Raw genomic sequence first — 14,595 nt, 5'->3', positions numbered from 1 at the left:
CAGCAGCAGATGGTGGTTTGTGAAGTTTAGGTAATACAGCTGGAAACAGACAATAAAAACTGAGGCTAGATTTTCTAATTAAAAAGCTGACATACATAAACAAAGAGTTTAAGGTGCTTTATGTAACACTGCACATTATAAATTCCTACAATGTTTACTGAACTGATATAATTACTGTGTGGCTGCAAATTCCTGCCGGGAAAATACATGTGCTTTAAAGGGTATGTGAGGCTATCCCAGAAATTACCAGACATACACATATTCCAGATATTCCCAAGATTGTTTTCTATATTTATAAACAATGTCTCAAAGTAAACTTGAATACTCCACTGTTTTGTTAATTCATATTATTCAAGGCTATGATACACGATCCCAGTTCCTGAGGGGAACAGCTTTATTCTGTTGCACTGTTTCAACTGTTTCTCGTAGACTGAAACTTATCCTGTTAACGTAACCATGTGTTTTAGTGCAGGGAGAACACTGAAGCCTGGAGAAAACTCTGGAATGTTCTCCTTCATTCACACTGTTCTAGACTGTTTGCATTTATTCATATGGTTCTAGAATGCGCCTCTAGAACCCTCTAGACTGTTCCCCATCATTAGCAGTGGGCTAGAATGTTCCATTTTATTTACATTGTTTTAGAAAATTGTCTTCCATTCGCACTGTTCTAGAATGTTCCTCTTTATTCACACTGCTCTAAAACGTTCAACTCCATTCACACTGTTCTAGACTGTTCCCCCATTCAAACTTTTCTAGAATGTTCCTCTTTATTCACATGGTTATAGAATGTTCTCCTCTATTCACATTGTTCTAGACAGTTCACCTCCTTTCATACATGTCTAGAACGTTCCTTCTTATTCACATTGTTCACATGAAAGTTGTCGTTCATTCACACTGTTCTAGAATGTCCCTTTTTGTTCACTCTGTTCTAGAATGTTCCTCTTTGTTCACACTGTTCCAGAATGTTTTTCTCCATTCTCACTTTCTTAACTGTTCCCACTCTTTCTGTTCTAGACTGTTTTCCTTCATTTAAACTCTTCTAGAATGTTTTGCCTCATTTACACTGCTCTAGACTGTTCCCCTTCATTCACACTGGTCAAGAATGTCCTGCTTCATTTAAAATGTTTTATAATCTTCCTTTTTTTTCTTACAGTTTCATTTCCATTGTTCTGAAATGCCCTCCATTCCTACTGGTCAAGAACTTTTCCCTTCATTCATACTGTTTTGAAAGGTCTGCATTATTGATACTGTTCTTAAATGTTCCTTCTCATTCACACTGTTCTAGAATATCCTCACCCATTCACACTGTCCTAGCATGTTCCCAATTCATGTTAGTTACTGCAAAATATATTCAGTAGTTGCAAACAATGTTTATTTTTTAATTGAATATCTGCAAAATACAATTACTTAAAGGGGAATATGACTGACTTTTCAAAATTAAATTAATGGTATAATTCCATGATACATTTGTAAACAGTTTGTAAGAGTGTTTTGATGTGTGGTTTGATGTAAAACTTTTCATTTACAGATAAACGTCAGAACTCTAACTTATGGATTTCTTTACAGAGGTGGTGAATGGAACCAGGGGTCACAATGTCTACAACACAAGTATAGACATTTTATTTACTTTCAAAATCCACCAGTGAACCTACATATATCTTCTCAGTTTTATATGTAATGTTGATGGTGGTAAAATAAAAATAAATCTGAAAAAAAGCTTTCTTTGAGGACACCCTGCATGTACCTCTCCACCTTTAAAATACATTGACTAAAATACATTTTAGACCAAAAACTTTATCACAAAACTATCGTAAAACAATGTCTTAGATATCAGGCTGAGTATTCATAACAGTTTTATGTAATAACTTTCTATGTGGGAGCTGTTAGAGGTGGATGTCTGGTTCCTATCACCACTACTGTGACAATTGTGACTAAGTTTTTCTAGAATAGAGAATTTCAGCAAACCACCCTGAATGACTTTGTTTACATATTAAGCATTTAATAATGTAAAAAGTTTTAAAAATTGGTGGAGTTCCCCTTTAAGAACATTTAAGAAAATTACCAAAATAATGCAGTTTTTTCCATTTTTAAACATCGTTGTTGTCGTTTATGGGCTCTGTAAATGTGTCTTGCTCATGAATCCTATGAATGTCCTAGAAGTACTGACATTACCTATGATATCCTCAGAAAAGTGTATCTCGATAATGATAACGTACTGTCATACTGTCCCACCTTATCTAGATGTGTTACTCTTCTCTGCATGGGATACCAAATGGCCATTAGCCTTTTTTTGTCATGAAGTAAAACAGCTCCTCTCTCATCCTTCCCTGTGCAATTTAAGCAGGCAGGTGTCTGTATGGCTGCATGTCAGACTGACAGGCTTTTCTCTGTTTGTTGTCTAGAGTGTGGTGCTTTGGGCAGCACTGCATTGCCAACAGTAGAAAAAGATGTTGTGACAGGCTTTGTTTGCATCAAGGCAGGCATGTACTGATCTTTTCATTGCTGGAGTGGTGATGTTGCCATTTGATAGCAGAGAGATCTACTATTGCATGAGGATTATATCAAAGCCAAGAGAAAATACATTTAAAATGATTTTTCCCCAAAAAACCTGTCTGCAAGCCTAGAATCCCCCCTTTTCAGACACATGCACTCTATTCTGTGTAAAATTAAGTGTCTGCACTTTAAATGACATAGACTGTCACTTCTTCTGGCCCAACCAATCACTAGAAAGGTCACAAGCTCAAATCAGTGAGTTAATGTTGCTCATGCTGCTCCTTCTAAACAGAGAGAGGACCCTCAATGAGTCAAGATATCGACTACAGAGCCACACATACGTCAGCTCACTCAGACGCTACTCCAGCAACAACTGCAGCTAAGTGATGCAGAACTAGTTAATGATTAGTTGTCCTGAGGGGTGCATTGATTTGGCATTTTAACAAGAAGCACCATTACAGGCCTCAGAAAGATAACCAGAGCAAACTGCATTAAAATGTGTCGATGAAGTAACAATGTGTATCTGCCTGTGTGTATTTGTTTTATCAAAGTGATTCAGCACAGAAAACTCTAATAAAGAACTATCCTTACCTGGATCCGATTTAGAAAAAGTGTCCATGTCCAATAAATTCCTGTCAAAATGAACAAGAGAGAAATGCAAATTACAACACTGACACAAATTGAGACAATCATTTTTTTAAGAAGAGACTAATCAATCAATTAAACTAGTTAGCTAGCATTCATGACAGCCCAGATCGACTTGTACGACCGCAATGTTAAACATGCGGTTAGACAAGATTCCTCTGCAGCCCTGTTAATAATAGACATCTGGACAAATCTAAGCTGCTATTGAAAGGTAGATGACTCCAGCTTCACCCAGGCATAAAATTACTTTCTCACATCATAGCTAGTCCATGGAAATTGGTGTAAACAATGCAACAATGAAAACAGACATTTTAAAGAAAAAAATTTACATTTTAAAACAGCAAAATGCAGCCACCAAAGCAAACCCTTAGACCTCCAAAATGCTAATTTTTCAGAAGAGGGAAAAAAACTTTAACTTTGACTGTTAACTTTGAAGTTAATGGAACAAGATTTTACTTTCTCATTTTGGAACCTCTTTTTGGCGCATTCCTCCTGAAACATGTACAGGGCGGCTGGTTTTATGAAATGATGTTAAAACATGGAAAAGGTTACAAAGTTTAGATCTTACAGCGATAAAAATCTGTGTAAGTAAGATATTCTTCAGCTTGTCAGGTCACTAGGCTGAGAAAGACAGCACTGTCTGATGAAGGCTCCTCATTTGTATTACACAGGGGTGTAAGGAGTACTGAAAATCCCTACTGATAATTTACTCAAGTAAGGGTTAATGAGTAATTCAATAAAAAACTACTTATGTACAGATTTTCTTAGGTACTTTTTCAGATTTCCGCCGTCACAACCTAAACATATTTCTGAGCTGACTTGGCCACATCACTGGAAATAATACAGAAAAACAATAAAGCTAAAGCTAAACAAAAAATCTACATACCTTTCTGTGAACTGTGTAAGGAACATGTAATACTATTACATAATGCAACTACTGCTTTCTCATGTCATAAGCCTGAGCTCAAAATTTGATTTAGAAAAACTGAATGAAACTGGCAAACAAAACACTGACGTAAATGATGTAATGTGAAAAAACATTCATTTGCTTGTAACTGAATGCTATTCTTAAACCTAAAACATGTTCACCTCTCAGAAAACAGGTGCAGTACTTACCATGTGTTCAATTTACACTGTATTAAACAGACACACAACTACAGGAATAGTACATTTTGCTGTATATTTTACTGGCCTTCATCTGCCTGTGAAGTGAAAATAATTGACGCTGTCAAAAGCTGACACATTAAGCTTAAACTCACAGAAGTCTATGCACTTAACAGAGTGTACAGATGAGTAATCGTGCATAAAAAGTTGATGCTCACATGTAGAGCAGTACATGCTGTGTTCAACTATGCTGGGGAGAAATCTGTTACCCTGTGGAAAGGATTTTGCTAGCTTAAATGAAACTATTTGTTTGTTTACTAATTTGTTGATCATCTACCTGTATCAATCAGTAGCACACAGGAAAATTTTGTTGCAGATGGAGGATTCTATGTATAAGCAAGACTTTCTCCATTCAAATAAAATAAATGTCAAAACCTCAGTTGTTCAAAACCATATATAAATGGAATAAAAAACATATTTAAGTACTTCACTAGCTGAAATGTATGCAGTCTTTCAGAGTGGTTTGATGTGAAATGTCTTTACACTGGTGATAGGAACCAGGAGCTGCAATGCAATATCTACAATGCAAATACAGCCATTTTATTTACTACTTATGTATGTTTTAGGCCAAAAGCAATGCACCTGTAACCAGGTCATAAAAAACATCATGTGATGTAGTTTTTAAAAGCATTAAACTCTTCAGATATCTAGTTTCCATCACCACCACTTTCTGCAGAACAGAGCATTTCACATCACACCACTCGGAATCACTTTATTTACATCTTAACCGCTTAATTATGCAGAAACTTTGGTAGAATTCCCCTTCAAATCAGTAGATGAACTAATGTTAGCACCACCAGTATAATGTTAGGTGGGAGGTAATCATCTACATGAAGTTAATACCTTCTGCTCAGCAATGATGTGGAAACATGTAGGCTTATACTTCCTGTGCATTTGACGTGGTACACCTATAAATCACTGGCTGAAATACCCAGAGGGTTGCTGGGCTAAATACTAGAAAGTAACTATAGTAACATCCAATAAACATGTGTACCAAGGCAACATTTTTTCAGGTTTAACTTCTACACATGAGAAGTTGAACCTGCGTCAACTTTTGCCTGCGTCAACTATTTTCATTACACTGACATTCCACTAGAATTTTATTTGGGTCAAATGTGCGTGCAAAAAACTAAGGGCGGCAGAAGATCATGAAGTATACTTTGGTAGCATCTTCAAAAATTGTCAGAATGTAGGCTGCATCGCTTGGCTTTATTAAAAGATCCTTCTGATTGAAACAGCCTTCAATGACATAGCAGCCCACCTAAACTGCAGTCTAGCTTTTGGAATGCAAACTTGTGTTAGACGTGAGATAAAGGCTGTTGGCTAGAAATGTGCTTTTTTTCTCTAGTGGTTCTTTCAGTGTTGCAATATTAATTCCATCATGTGACCACACCTGAGCCAGTAACGGATGACTAACAAACAAAGGGTAAAAATATTACATAATTATACCTTCGTTACATAATGGCAGTAATTTGTAAGCATCTATGTTTTAACTGGGTTGAGTTACACCAACGTGTACCAAACAGCCTCTAATTATTAAAGACTAGCCTGCAAATTAGACATTTAGTCAATCTGGAAAATGTAGGGCTATGAAAACAGTACTGGCTCAAACAGATGTGTATAACAGCAGCCTTGTCAACAGCCAAGAATAACTAAAATGCCTCGATCTCATATGATAATAAGAGGTTTGCAAAAGGCACACCTAGGGCAAAAACAAATCACACACAAACGCATATACTCTCTCTGGAGCCCCCGTAACCCAGTGGGGAACTGCCTTCATGCATGTAGGCAGGAGCTGAAAGGAGGGAGAGAGATAGATAGATAGATAGAGAGAGAGAGACAGAAAGGCCAGGGACATTTATATTCAACTCCCCTAAGCTACAAAAACCTCAGAGCTGCTTTCATGTCCAAAATATTAAACACAGTAGTAAATGCAATAGGCCAAGGTTTTGACTGATGAACGTGTCTGAGTGAAGCGCAGGATCATTCGCAAGATTCATAAGAAGAGTGTGTGTGCTCTGTGGCACTCTGGGGTGTCAGCTACGCTCAATCTGTGTCTAACAGGATCTGCGTACATAAAGCTACGGTGGCGGTCAGGTTTTACATAAGACAACAAACATGCTCCTCTGCCACACACAGAAAAATAAAGCTGCCAAAACGGTGTTGCTATAAAAGAACCACTTTTTGGTTCCCTGAAATACCTTTTAATGGATGGTTCCATAAAGTACCACTGCTGTAAATATACTCCAGTCTTAAAAACAAAGCTACCTAAAATGGTTCTTTAGAGCAATTCCATACAATAACCACTTTTAGTTTCCCCCAAAAAAACTTTCTTTAAAGACCCACTGTTGTAAATTTGATGCATGAGCGTGAAGCTTTTTAACTCTTTAATGTTCTGCTCAACCATTTGGTAGAGCACATTTTGAGTCACTACATATGACACAGCGCCATTCTGACCTTTTGGTAGACGTGAATATTTTAAAAACTGTGGGGCAAAAAAACTAACAAAAAAACACCAATTTTTTTTATTATTGTCCCAAACTATTAAAAAACACAAAATATAAAATTCCATTATTTTTTTCTTGTGAGGACAATAAAGGGTTAAAGCTTACAGAACCTCCACAAAATGTATATTGTAAAGGTTCTACAACAGTCAGGAACCTTCAGAGCTTTCTAACGATTTCTGTGAGTCAAGAAAAATATTTCAGATTACCCACTAGCATAATTAGGAATTGAGAGTGGAATCAACCAATCGTGCTTTAATTTCCAAAAGGTGGGAACAATTTCGTGAGCAAATAGCCCACTGACTGCAAGTATGAGTAGTAGCTGGACCAATGCATCACAGTCAGAGGGAAAACTGCAGAAAGGAGCCAGAAATGTGGGAAATTTTAAGCAGTATATCTATGATATGAATAATGATGTCATTCAAAATGATTTGCACTTGTTTCATTTGATTTTTTTTTCTCAAATAGAGAATAGAGAAGACAATGTACCCACATAACTGACCCATGAATTCACTGATGCACACCCTGATTTTTCTGATCTCTCCTTCTGTATGAACTTTTAATAAGTTGAGTGATGTCCAAACACATTCAGAGTAGGATGGCTGATTGAAAACGAATGCATTCAAAGTGAGGGACATCATTGCAGGTTTGCAGAAATGGCCTATAGCTCTGTGTACACATTCCTTCTTTGCACCTCAACCTGCATGTGTTTTAGTGACGTCCCTCCACAGCAGTTGGCAGTGGCGAGTGAAGTGGTTCGGCTCACTGTAATGAAACTACACTATTAACGTAAATAGTGCAGTGATACTGCAGGTTTGTAAAATATATTAATAAAAAATAAAAATATAAACTCCACTGCAAAACAAGCAGATACAGGACAAATTAGTTTCAAGTTCAGATTTTAGTAGTTGCAAATAAGCAACACTGAAATCTGGGGGTGCTGCCGCACCCTCTACACTCATCCCACATCCCTGAGTCACTGTAAAACTGTTACACAGAAGGTAAAATAAATGCTAATATGTCTGTCAGCTTCGAATGAAACATGAATGTCTTTTGCAAGCTCAATATCCAAGTTTATACTAGCATGGTCAAAAAATGCTCATGTTCAAGGCTACTTGTGGAAATTTGAATATCATAGAGTTTTTTTCTTGTTTGACAGAGTTTTGGCATTTACAGCCTGACCTGAACAGACTGTAATTCTTCCTCCACTGGCATTTATCAGAGTTTGCAGGTAGGATTTCAGATCCAGCGTCAGCACTTTTATAATAGTAAATCAAAAATTTTAATCTTTTTTTTAGTTTTGGAAAAACCTATTCATTTTCCCCCCATCCATTCTTAGGTAGCAACTGTTGCAACAATTTATAGAATGATGACAAAAGCTCAGATTTGGTAAATAAAGCGTAATTGACCATAATGCAGCCTTTCTCCATTAGACAACACTTTCCGCAAACATACAAAACTGATGCCATCATCATGTATTTCCATACATTCTAGGATTCAGTGGCTAAGGCTTTTGTGAATAGGAGATTAATGTTGTAGTCTGAGTAACACTGCCGCTGCTCCTGTACTCTCCTCACAGTGTAGTACAACAGATTAGTTCTGCTCTTAAATGTAAATCATCTTCATAATCCTGCATTTTGGCATATGCAGAGATGTCAGTGTGTGGGGGGCTATAAGTAACACACATTTTCAGATTTTCTGTGATTGAGGAACACATTTCATTCATCTTCTGTCTCACTGCAATAAGAGAGAGATAGACAGAGAGAGAAAGAGAGAAAGAGAGAGAGAGACAAAAAGAGAAAGCAAGACATGGATAAAGGAAAAAAGTGAAAAAGACAAAAAGAAAGACCCTGAGATAAAGCAAGAGAGACAGATAAGTGAGACAGAGAAAGAGGAAGAGACAGACAGACAGATAAAGAGGAAAGAGTGAAAGATAACAAGAGAAAGCAAGACATGGATAAAGGAAAAAAGTGAAAAAGACAAAAAGAAAGACCCTGAGATAAAGCAAGAGAGACAGATAAGTGAGACAGAGAAAGAGGAAGAGACAGACAGACAGATAAAGAGGAAAGAGTGAAAGATAACAAGAGATGTGGTGCATGCGAGGGACAGCCACAGAGAAATCGAGACATATGGACAGAAACAAAAGAGGAAGAGACATAGAGATAGTGAATGAAGGAGGTAGAGAGCTAAAGAGAGTGACAAACAGAGAGAGAGAATGAGAGATAAGATTTAAGATAAGAGATAAGATTTACAAAGAGAAAGATGAGAGACACTAAAAGAATGAATGACTAGAGGGAAAGACAGAAAGAGAGACAGAATGATGCAGAGTGAGAGATAAATGCAAAGAGAAAGATGAGAGACACCAAAAGAATGAATGACTAGAGGGAAAGACAGAGAGACAGAATGATGCAGAGAGAGAGAGAGAGAGAGAGAGAGAGAGAGAGAGAGAGAGAGAGAGAGAGAGAGAGAGAGAGAGAGAGAGAGAGAGAGAGAGAGAGAGAGAGAGAGAGAGAGATGAAAAAAAAAAGTTTCAGATGTCTTTGGGTTTGTAAGTAACCACAGTGTTCTGGTTCCCCTCATAAACCAGATACATCCATACACATCTGTACCAAGTCCCTGTGAGACTGAGTGAGAGATGGGAAATATATCTGCTGGGCTGAAACCGGTAGAAACATCTGTTCTGCTGTGACGGATATAAGGGAGCGTGAGCCGTCTACAGGGGAACCGATAAAAAATACAAAAGAGATCTACACGACCTGAGGAACGCAGCAGTTTAATACAAACTGTAATTTGCAATCGACTGCAAGTGCTAATGCATCTGTTTTGACCACGTAGGCGTGTGTGTGGGTGTGTGGGTGTGTGCGGGCAGGTATGGTTCAGGAATGATATTGGAGTCAGTGACACATGATGAAATGTCTACAGCCACTTAGTGTCACTTTGTTTATTCAGCTTTGTGGCTCTGTGATTGAGATAAGGCTACATTCAGTAGGACCTTCCTGCCCACCACAGATAGGCCATCACACACACACGCACATTCACAGACCCACACCTGAGGCCCTGTTGCAGGCAGTGTTTCTGGGGAAACTAGAGGGAGCTGTGCATGTATGCGCATCCACATCCTTCCTACGACTCTCTGGAAAGCCTAAGAGATTTGACCACGCAATCCGGTTTTAAAGTGACAGTGTAAGCAAAATGAAAGATGTAACAGTCATTACAGTTGTAACCATTTCTAATTGCAATCTACAGCGGTGACACAACAGTATTTAGAGCGAGATTTTCCAGCTTAAAGATTAGGGCAATTAGGAAAACCTCCTGATGATGTATCTTGAAGGTGGGAGGAATCTTTGAAAGACTTCCAGCACTTTGGGCCTGACACATGATACATGGGTTGTTAGATTTTTTTCTTTTCCACTAGCTAAAAATGTAAAAGGAAGAACGATACCTAGCATTACTGGTAGAAAGCTGAATATCCTGTCTGTATTAATCAGCCCTCATGTGTTAAACACACACCCCTTCCCCAACAATGATCTGTGGGACAGCTCCACAAAAACCTAAAAACCCTGCTGTGCATTGGGAACATTTAATGCACAGGTCAAATAACAGGTTTATCAGTCATCTGCAGCTAATGTAGTCAATCGTTAATTAGATATCAATTTGTTTTTATTTAAAATTATGTTTGAATCATTAAAACATTCAGTGCCTATTTACTTGCCATTGTAGTTGGGCATATTTTAAAGAAACAATAATCAGATCAGGTCATGGGAAAATGTTAAGTAAATCAAAGCACAGCTGGCCCTCAGATTTGTTGAGATTTTTTAACATGGCCCTTTTAGTGGTTGAGTTTGACACCCCTGTATTAGCCCCTACATCAGTGGAGTCCTTTATCACAGTGGGCAGGATTCCCAATGTTAGTATGACATACAGTATTTGCATAATGCATGCTGGGTAGTGTAAATCATGAATTCTGTCAAACTAATGAGGCTGGGAGATGCAATGCTGTTCTACAGAATATCAGAAAACAGAAATAACATTAAACCCAAGTTTAAAACCCTGATATGATGTTTCTTCTATTAATTTCCCACTAAAATGCTTTAGTGATGCAATTAGACTACTTGCAGCATTTTCATTTCCTCAGTTACAAAGTAATACACTATAAGCATCTGCTAAAACTGGACTAAAGCATTTCTAATAGTGAGCCAGCATTATGCCCAATAGTATCCAGACACACCTGACAGCTAGTGAATTCAGTTACTTTATGGAGCACCCACTCTTGAAACAACTGTTCAGCTGCGCACAAAACTGCTTGAGTCATCTACACAGAAAAAAAAACCTTCTAATAGATTTGGACGTTCAGAAGAGCTGCACATGAGCCTAAGGTCACCATCCCTAATGCCAAGCATCAGCGGGGGGGGGGGGGTGTATAAAGCCCCCCAGCATTGGAGCACTGAGCTGCGTTCTCTGGAATGAGTTGGAGTCACGTCTGTAATCCAGAACTAACCATCCAACATAAATAGCCGACTGTTGTGGCTGTTGTGGCTTAATGCAATCAGAGCCTCACAGCTATGCTCCAACATCTAGCGCGAGAGTAGAGCCTGTCACTGCAGCAAAGGAGAGTCCTGAACTAACGCCATAGAATACCCAGCAACTCACAGCAAACTCTTCCAGCTGTGAAACTCGCGGATTTCAGCACAACACGAATCCTCCTTCCTCAGAACGGCGTGTGTTATGGTCGTGTTTACCCTCAAATCGCCGCGCGCTCTGCGCTTTAACGTGTGGCGAAAGCTCGAGGGGCCGAAACACAGCCAGCAAATTCATATATGAACATAATTTAATCATAGTCACACGAGTCTTCAGGGAAAATGTATATTAGCCGCTAGCAGTCATTTCTAAGTGGGGTCCCATTGTGTCACGAGGCTGAAGTTGGTTTCTTATTCCAATTTCCCGTTCCACCTTAAATGGTGCAGCAGTTCCATCCTGACGCCTCCAGGCTCCTGACGCCTCCAGGCTCCTGAACCTACCTGGTGCACCATTTAAGGTGGAACGGAAACATGAAAAAAGAACGCTGAGAAGGTTGGTCGTTTTACTCTTTGATGAAGCTGTAAAGGAGCACATTCCACACTTTTATGCCTATTGTGCAGTTTTAACTTTACCGACAGTTAAAACTACAGCGTCTCAAACTCTGCCTGACGCGTTTAGACGTGCGTTTCAGTCACACATCTCAGACTCACCTGCATGAGACAGTAACTTCAATCTTAGTTGCCGGCACTGTAGAATGGAGCGGGTCGAAGTCCCCGATAGAGGCCATGCTGAGGCGCGAGCGGCTGGGGCTTTTCCTTTATACCTTTAAAAAATGAAGTTTTTACTTTTCCATCCAGAAGCAGGTTCGTCCAGAGCGCCTCTCCATCCGCGCGAGGGAAACACAGACACAGCGAACACAGAGGGAGAGCGAGGGAAGTGAGCGGAGGACGGAGCGCGAGCCGCTGCGTTTCACCTGCGTGACGCCAATTCGCGCACGAGCTGCTTTCATGTGCGGCGCCGCGCGCGCGCCGAGCTGAGAGCGCCGAGTGAAGCGCGAGAAAAGCGCAGTGCTGCGGCTCAGTCGGCAGAGGGCGACAGAACACAGGAAAATCACATCGACAGGACGTGGAGGGCTTTTTATCGACACCCCAGTCCAGCGCACCTCTATCGTGGCCCTGGTTAGAGCAGGGCGGATCGATATTCAAATACCGGTACTTTCGATCCTGACGCTGCCTTATGAGGGTCGATCCTTGCGTGGAACGTCCGTATCGTGTGTTTCCTTTTAGCAGCATTCCGAACATCTAGGTTTTTCTGAAAGTGAATGTGTATTTGATGCTGAAAAATGAAAATAAGCCTGATGGCAGGAACTACTTTATCGTCCGCGCGCTCACTCTGATCCTCAGACACAGGCAGTCAGGCTCTAGCCCGATTCACTCCCCCGTCCATAACCAAGCATATGAAGAGGCATGATCTTCATTTTTTAGGAACATGAGCACTTTTTATTGGCCTATATAGACAGCCATTTGAGCTATTTCTCAAATATCACTAAATAGAAGTCATTTTATTAGTAACTTTTGGCATGCCAAAATACAGTCATATGCAAAAGGTAAAAAATCCCAGACAGACTGTTATGAAGATTTTGTAAGAGAAATAACTTAAAACATCCTCTACAGGAAACAAACTGACATTGTCTTGCAAATTGTAGTGCAAATATCTGTTTATTTGGAAATATGTGTTTATATTGGAAAAAAATAAAGACAAGATAAAAGGTGGCATAACTTTTGCAAAGGCCACATTTTATGTGGCATTTTTACCTCCCAATTTGTTAAATTCAACAAATAATCAGTAATTGTGAATTTAAGTTGGAGGTGTTCACTCAGAAAATTAACAAAATGTCCAGTTTGACCAAGGGTACCCAAACTTTTGCATATGGCTGTATATAAACTATATTTCCAAAAGTATTCACTCACTCATCTAATTCAGGTGTTCCAATCACTTCCATGGCCACAGATGTATAAAACCAAGCACCTAGGCACACAGACTGCTTCTACAAACATTTATGAAAGAATGAGTTGCTCTCAGGAGCTCAGTGAATTCCAGCAGGATACCGTGATAGGATGCCACCCGTGCAACAAGTCCAGTCGTGAAATTTCCTCACTACTAAATATTCCACAGTCAACTGTTGGTGGTATAACAAAGTGGAAGCGACTGGGAACGACAGCAACTCATGGTAGGCCATGTAAACCAACAGAGCGGGGTCAGCAGATGCTAAGGCGCATAGTGCGCGGAGGTCGCCAACTTTCTGCAGAGTTAATCGCTTCAGACCTCCAAACTTCATGTAGCCTTCAGATGAGCTCAAGAACAGCGTAGAGAGCGTCATGGAATGAGTTTCCAGGGTCAAGCAGCTGCATCCAAGCCTTACATCACCAAGCACAATGCAAAGTGTCAAATGCAGTGGCATAAAGCGCTGAAAGAGCAGTGTAGACGTGTTCTGTGGAGTGACGCATCATGCTTCTCTGGCTGGCAATGTCTGGGTTTGGTGGTTGCCAGGAGAACGGTTCTTGTCTGACTGCATTGTGTCAAGTGTAAAGTTTGGTGGAGGGGGGATTATGGTGTGGGCTGGTTTTTCAGGAGTTGGACTCGGCCCCTTAGTTCCAGTGAAAGGAATGCTTCAGCAGACCAAGAGATTTTGGACAATTTCATGCTCCCAACTCTGTGGGAGCAGTTTGGTGATGGCTCCTGCCTGTTCCAACATGACTGCGCACCAGTGCACAAAGCAAGGTCCATAAAGACATGGATGAGCGTGTTTGGTGTGGAAGAACCCGAATGACCCACACAGACTCCTGACCAGAACCCGATAGAACACCTTTGGGATGAATTAGAGCGGAGACTGCGAGCCAGGCCTGCTCGTCCAACATCAGTGTCTGACCTCACGAATGTGCTTCTGGAAGAATGGTCAAAAATTCCCATAAATACACTCCTAAACCTTGTGGAAAGCTTTCCCATAAGAGTTGAAGCTGTTATAGCTACAAAGGGTGGGCTGACATCATATTAAACCCTTTTTATCAAGAACTGGATGCCACTCGTTAATATGCGTGTGAAGGCAGATGAGTTAATACTTTCAATATATAGCATATATATATTAATATAGCATATATAGGGCGGGGAGCACAGCAGTGAGTTTCACATGAAGTATTCCAACCCATCCCAATCCCCTCCATCAGAAGTTCAGGGTGATTCGCAGTGTTATTTGGCACAACATTAAAACTAT

The 14,595-nt window shown here is 39.8% G+C and overlaps 1 protein-coding gene across 1 annotated transcript in view; it reads right to left on the bottom strand.

Moving 5' to 3' along the window:
- The window catches only part of LOC108427549 (copine-9), a 151,319-nt gene extending 139,208 nt beyond the window's left edge, over positions 1 to 12,111 (bottom strand). The window contains exons 1-2 of the mRNA XM_017697773.2: positions 12,035 to 12,111; positions 3,085 to 3,125 (exon numbers count right to left, since the gene is read on the bottom strand). Of these exons, the coding sequence (XP_017553262.1) occupies positions 3,085 to 3,125; positions 12,035 to 12,111 (118 nt within the window). The remainder of the gene's footprint in view (positions 1 to 3,084; positions 3,126 to 12,034) is intronic.
- Between the last annotated feature and the right edge of the window lie 2,484 nt (positions 12,112 to 14,595).

This window comes from Pygocentrus nattereri, chromosome 26 (assembly GCF_015220715.1).
Source record: "Pygocentrus nattereri isolate fPygNat1 chromosome 26, fPygNat1.pri, whole genome shotgun sequence".
Lineage (NCBI taxonomy): Eukaryota > Metazoa > Chordata > Actinopteri > Characiformes > Serrasalmidae > Pygocentrus > Pygocentrus nattereri.
The sequence above is the reverse complement of the archived record's forward strand: the minus strand, read 5'-3'. Positions and strand labels throughout refer to the sequence as shown.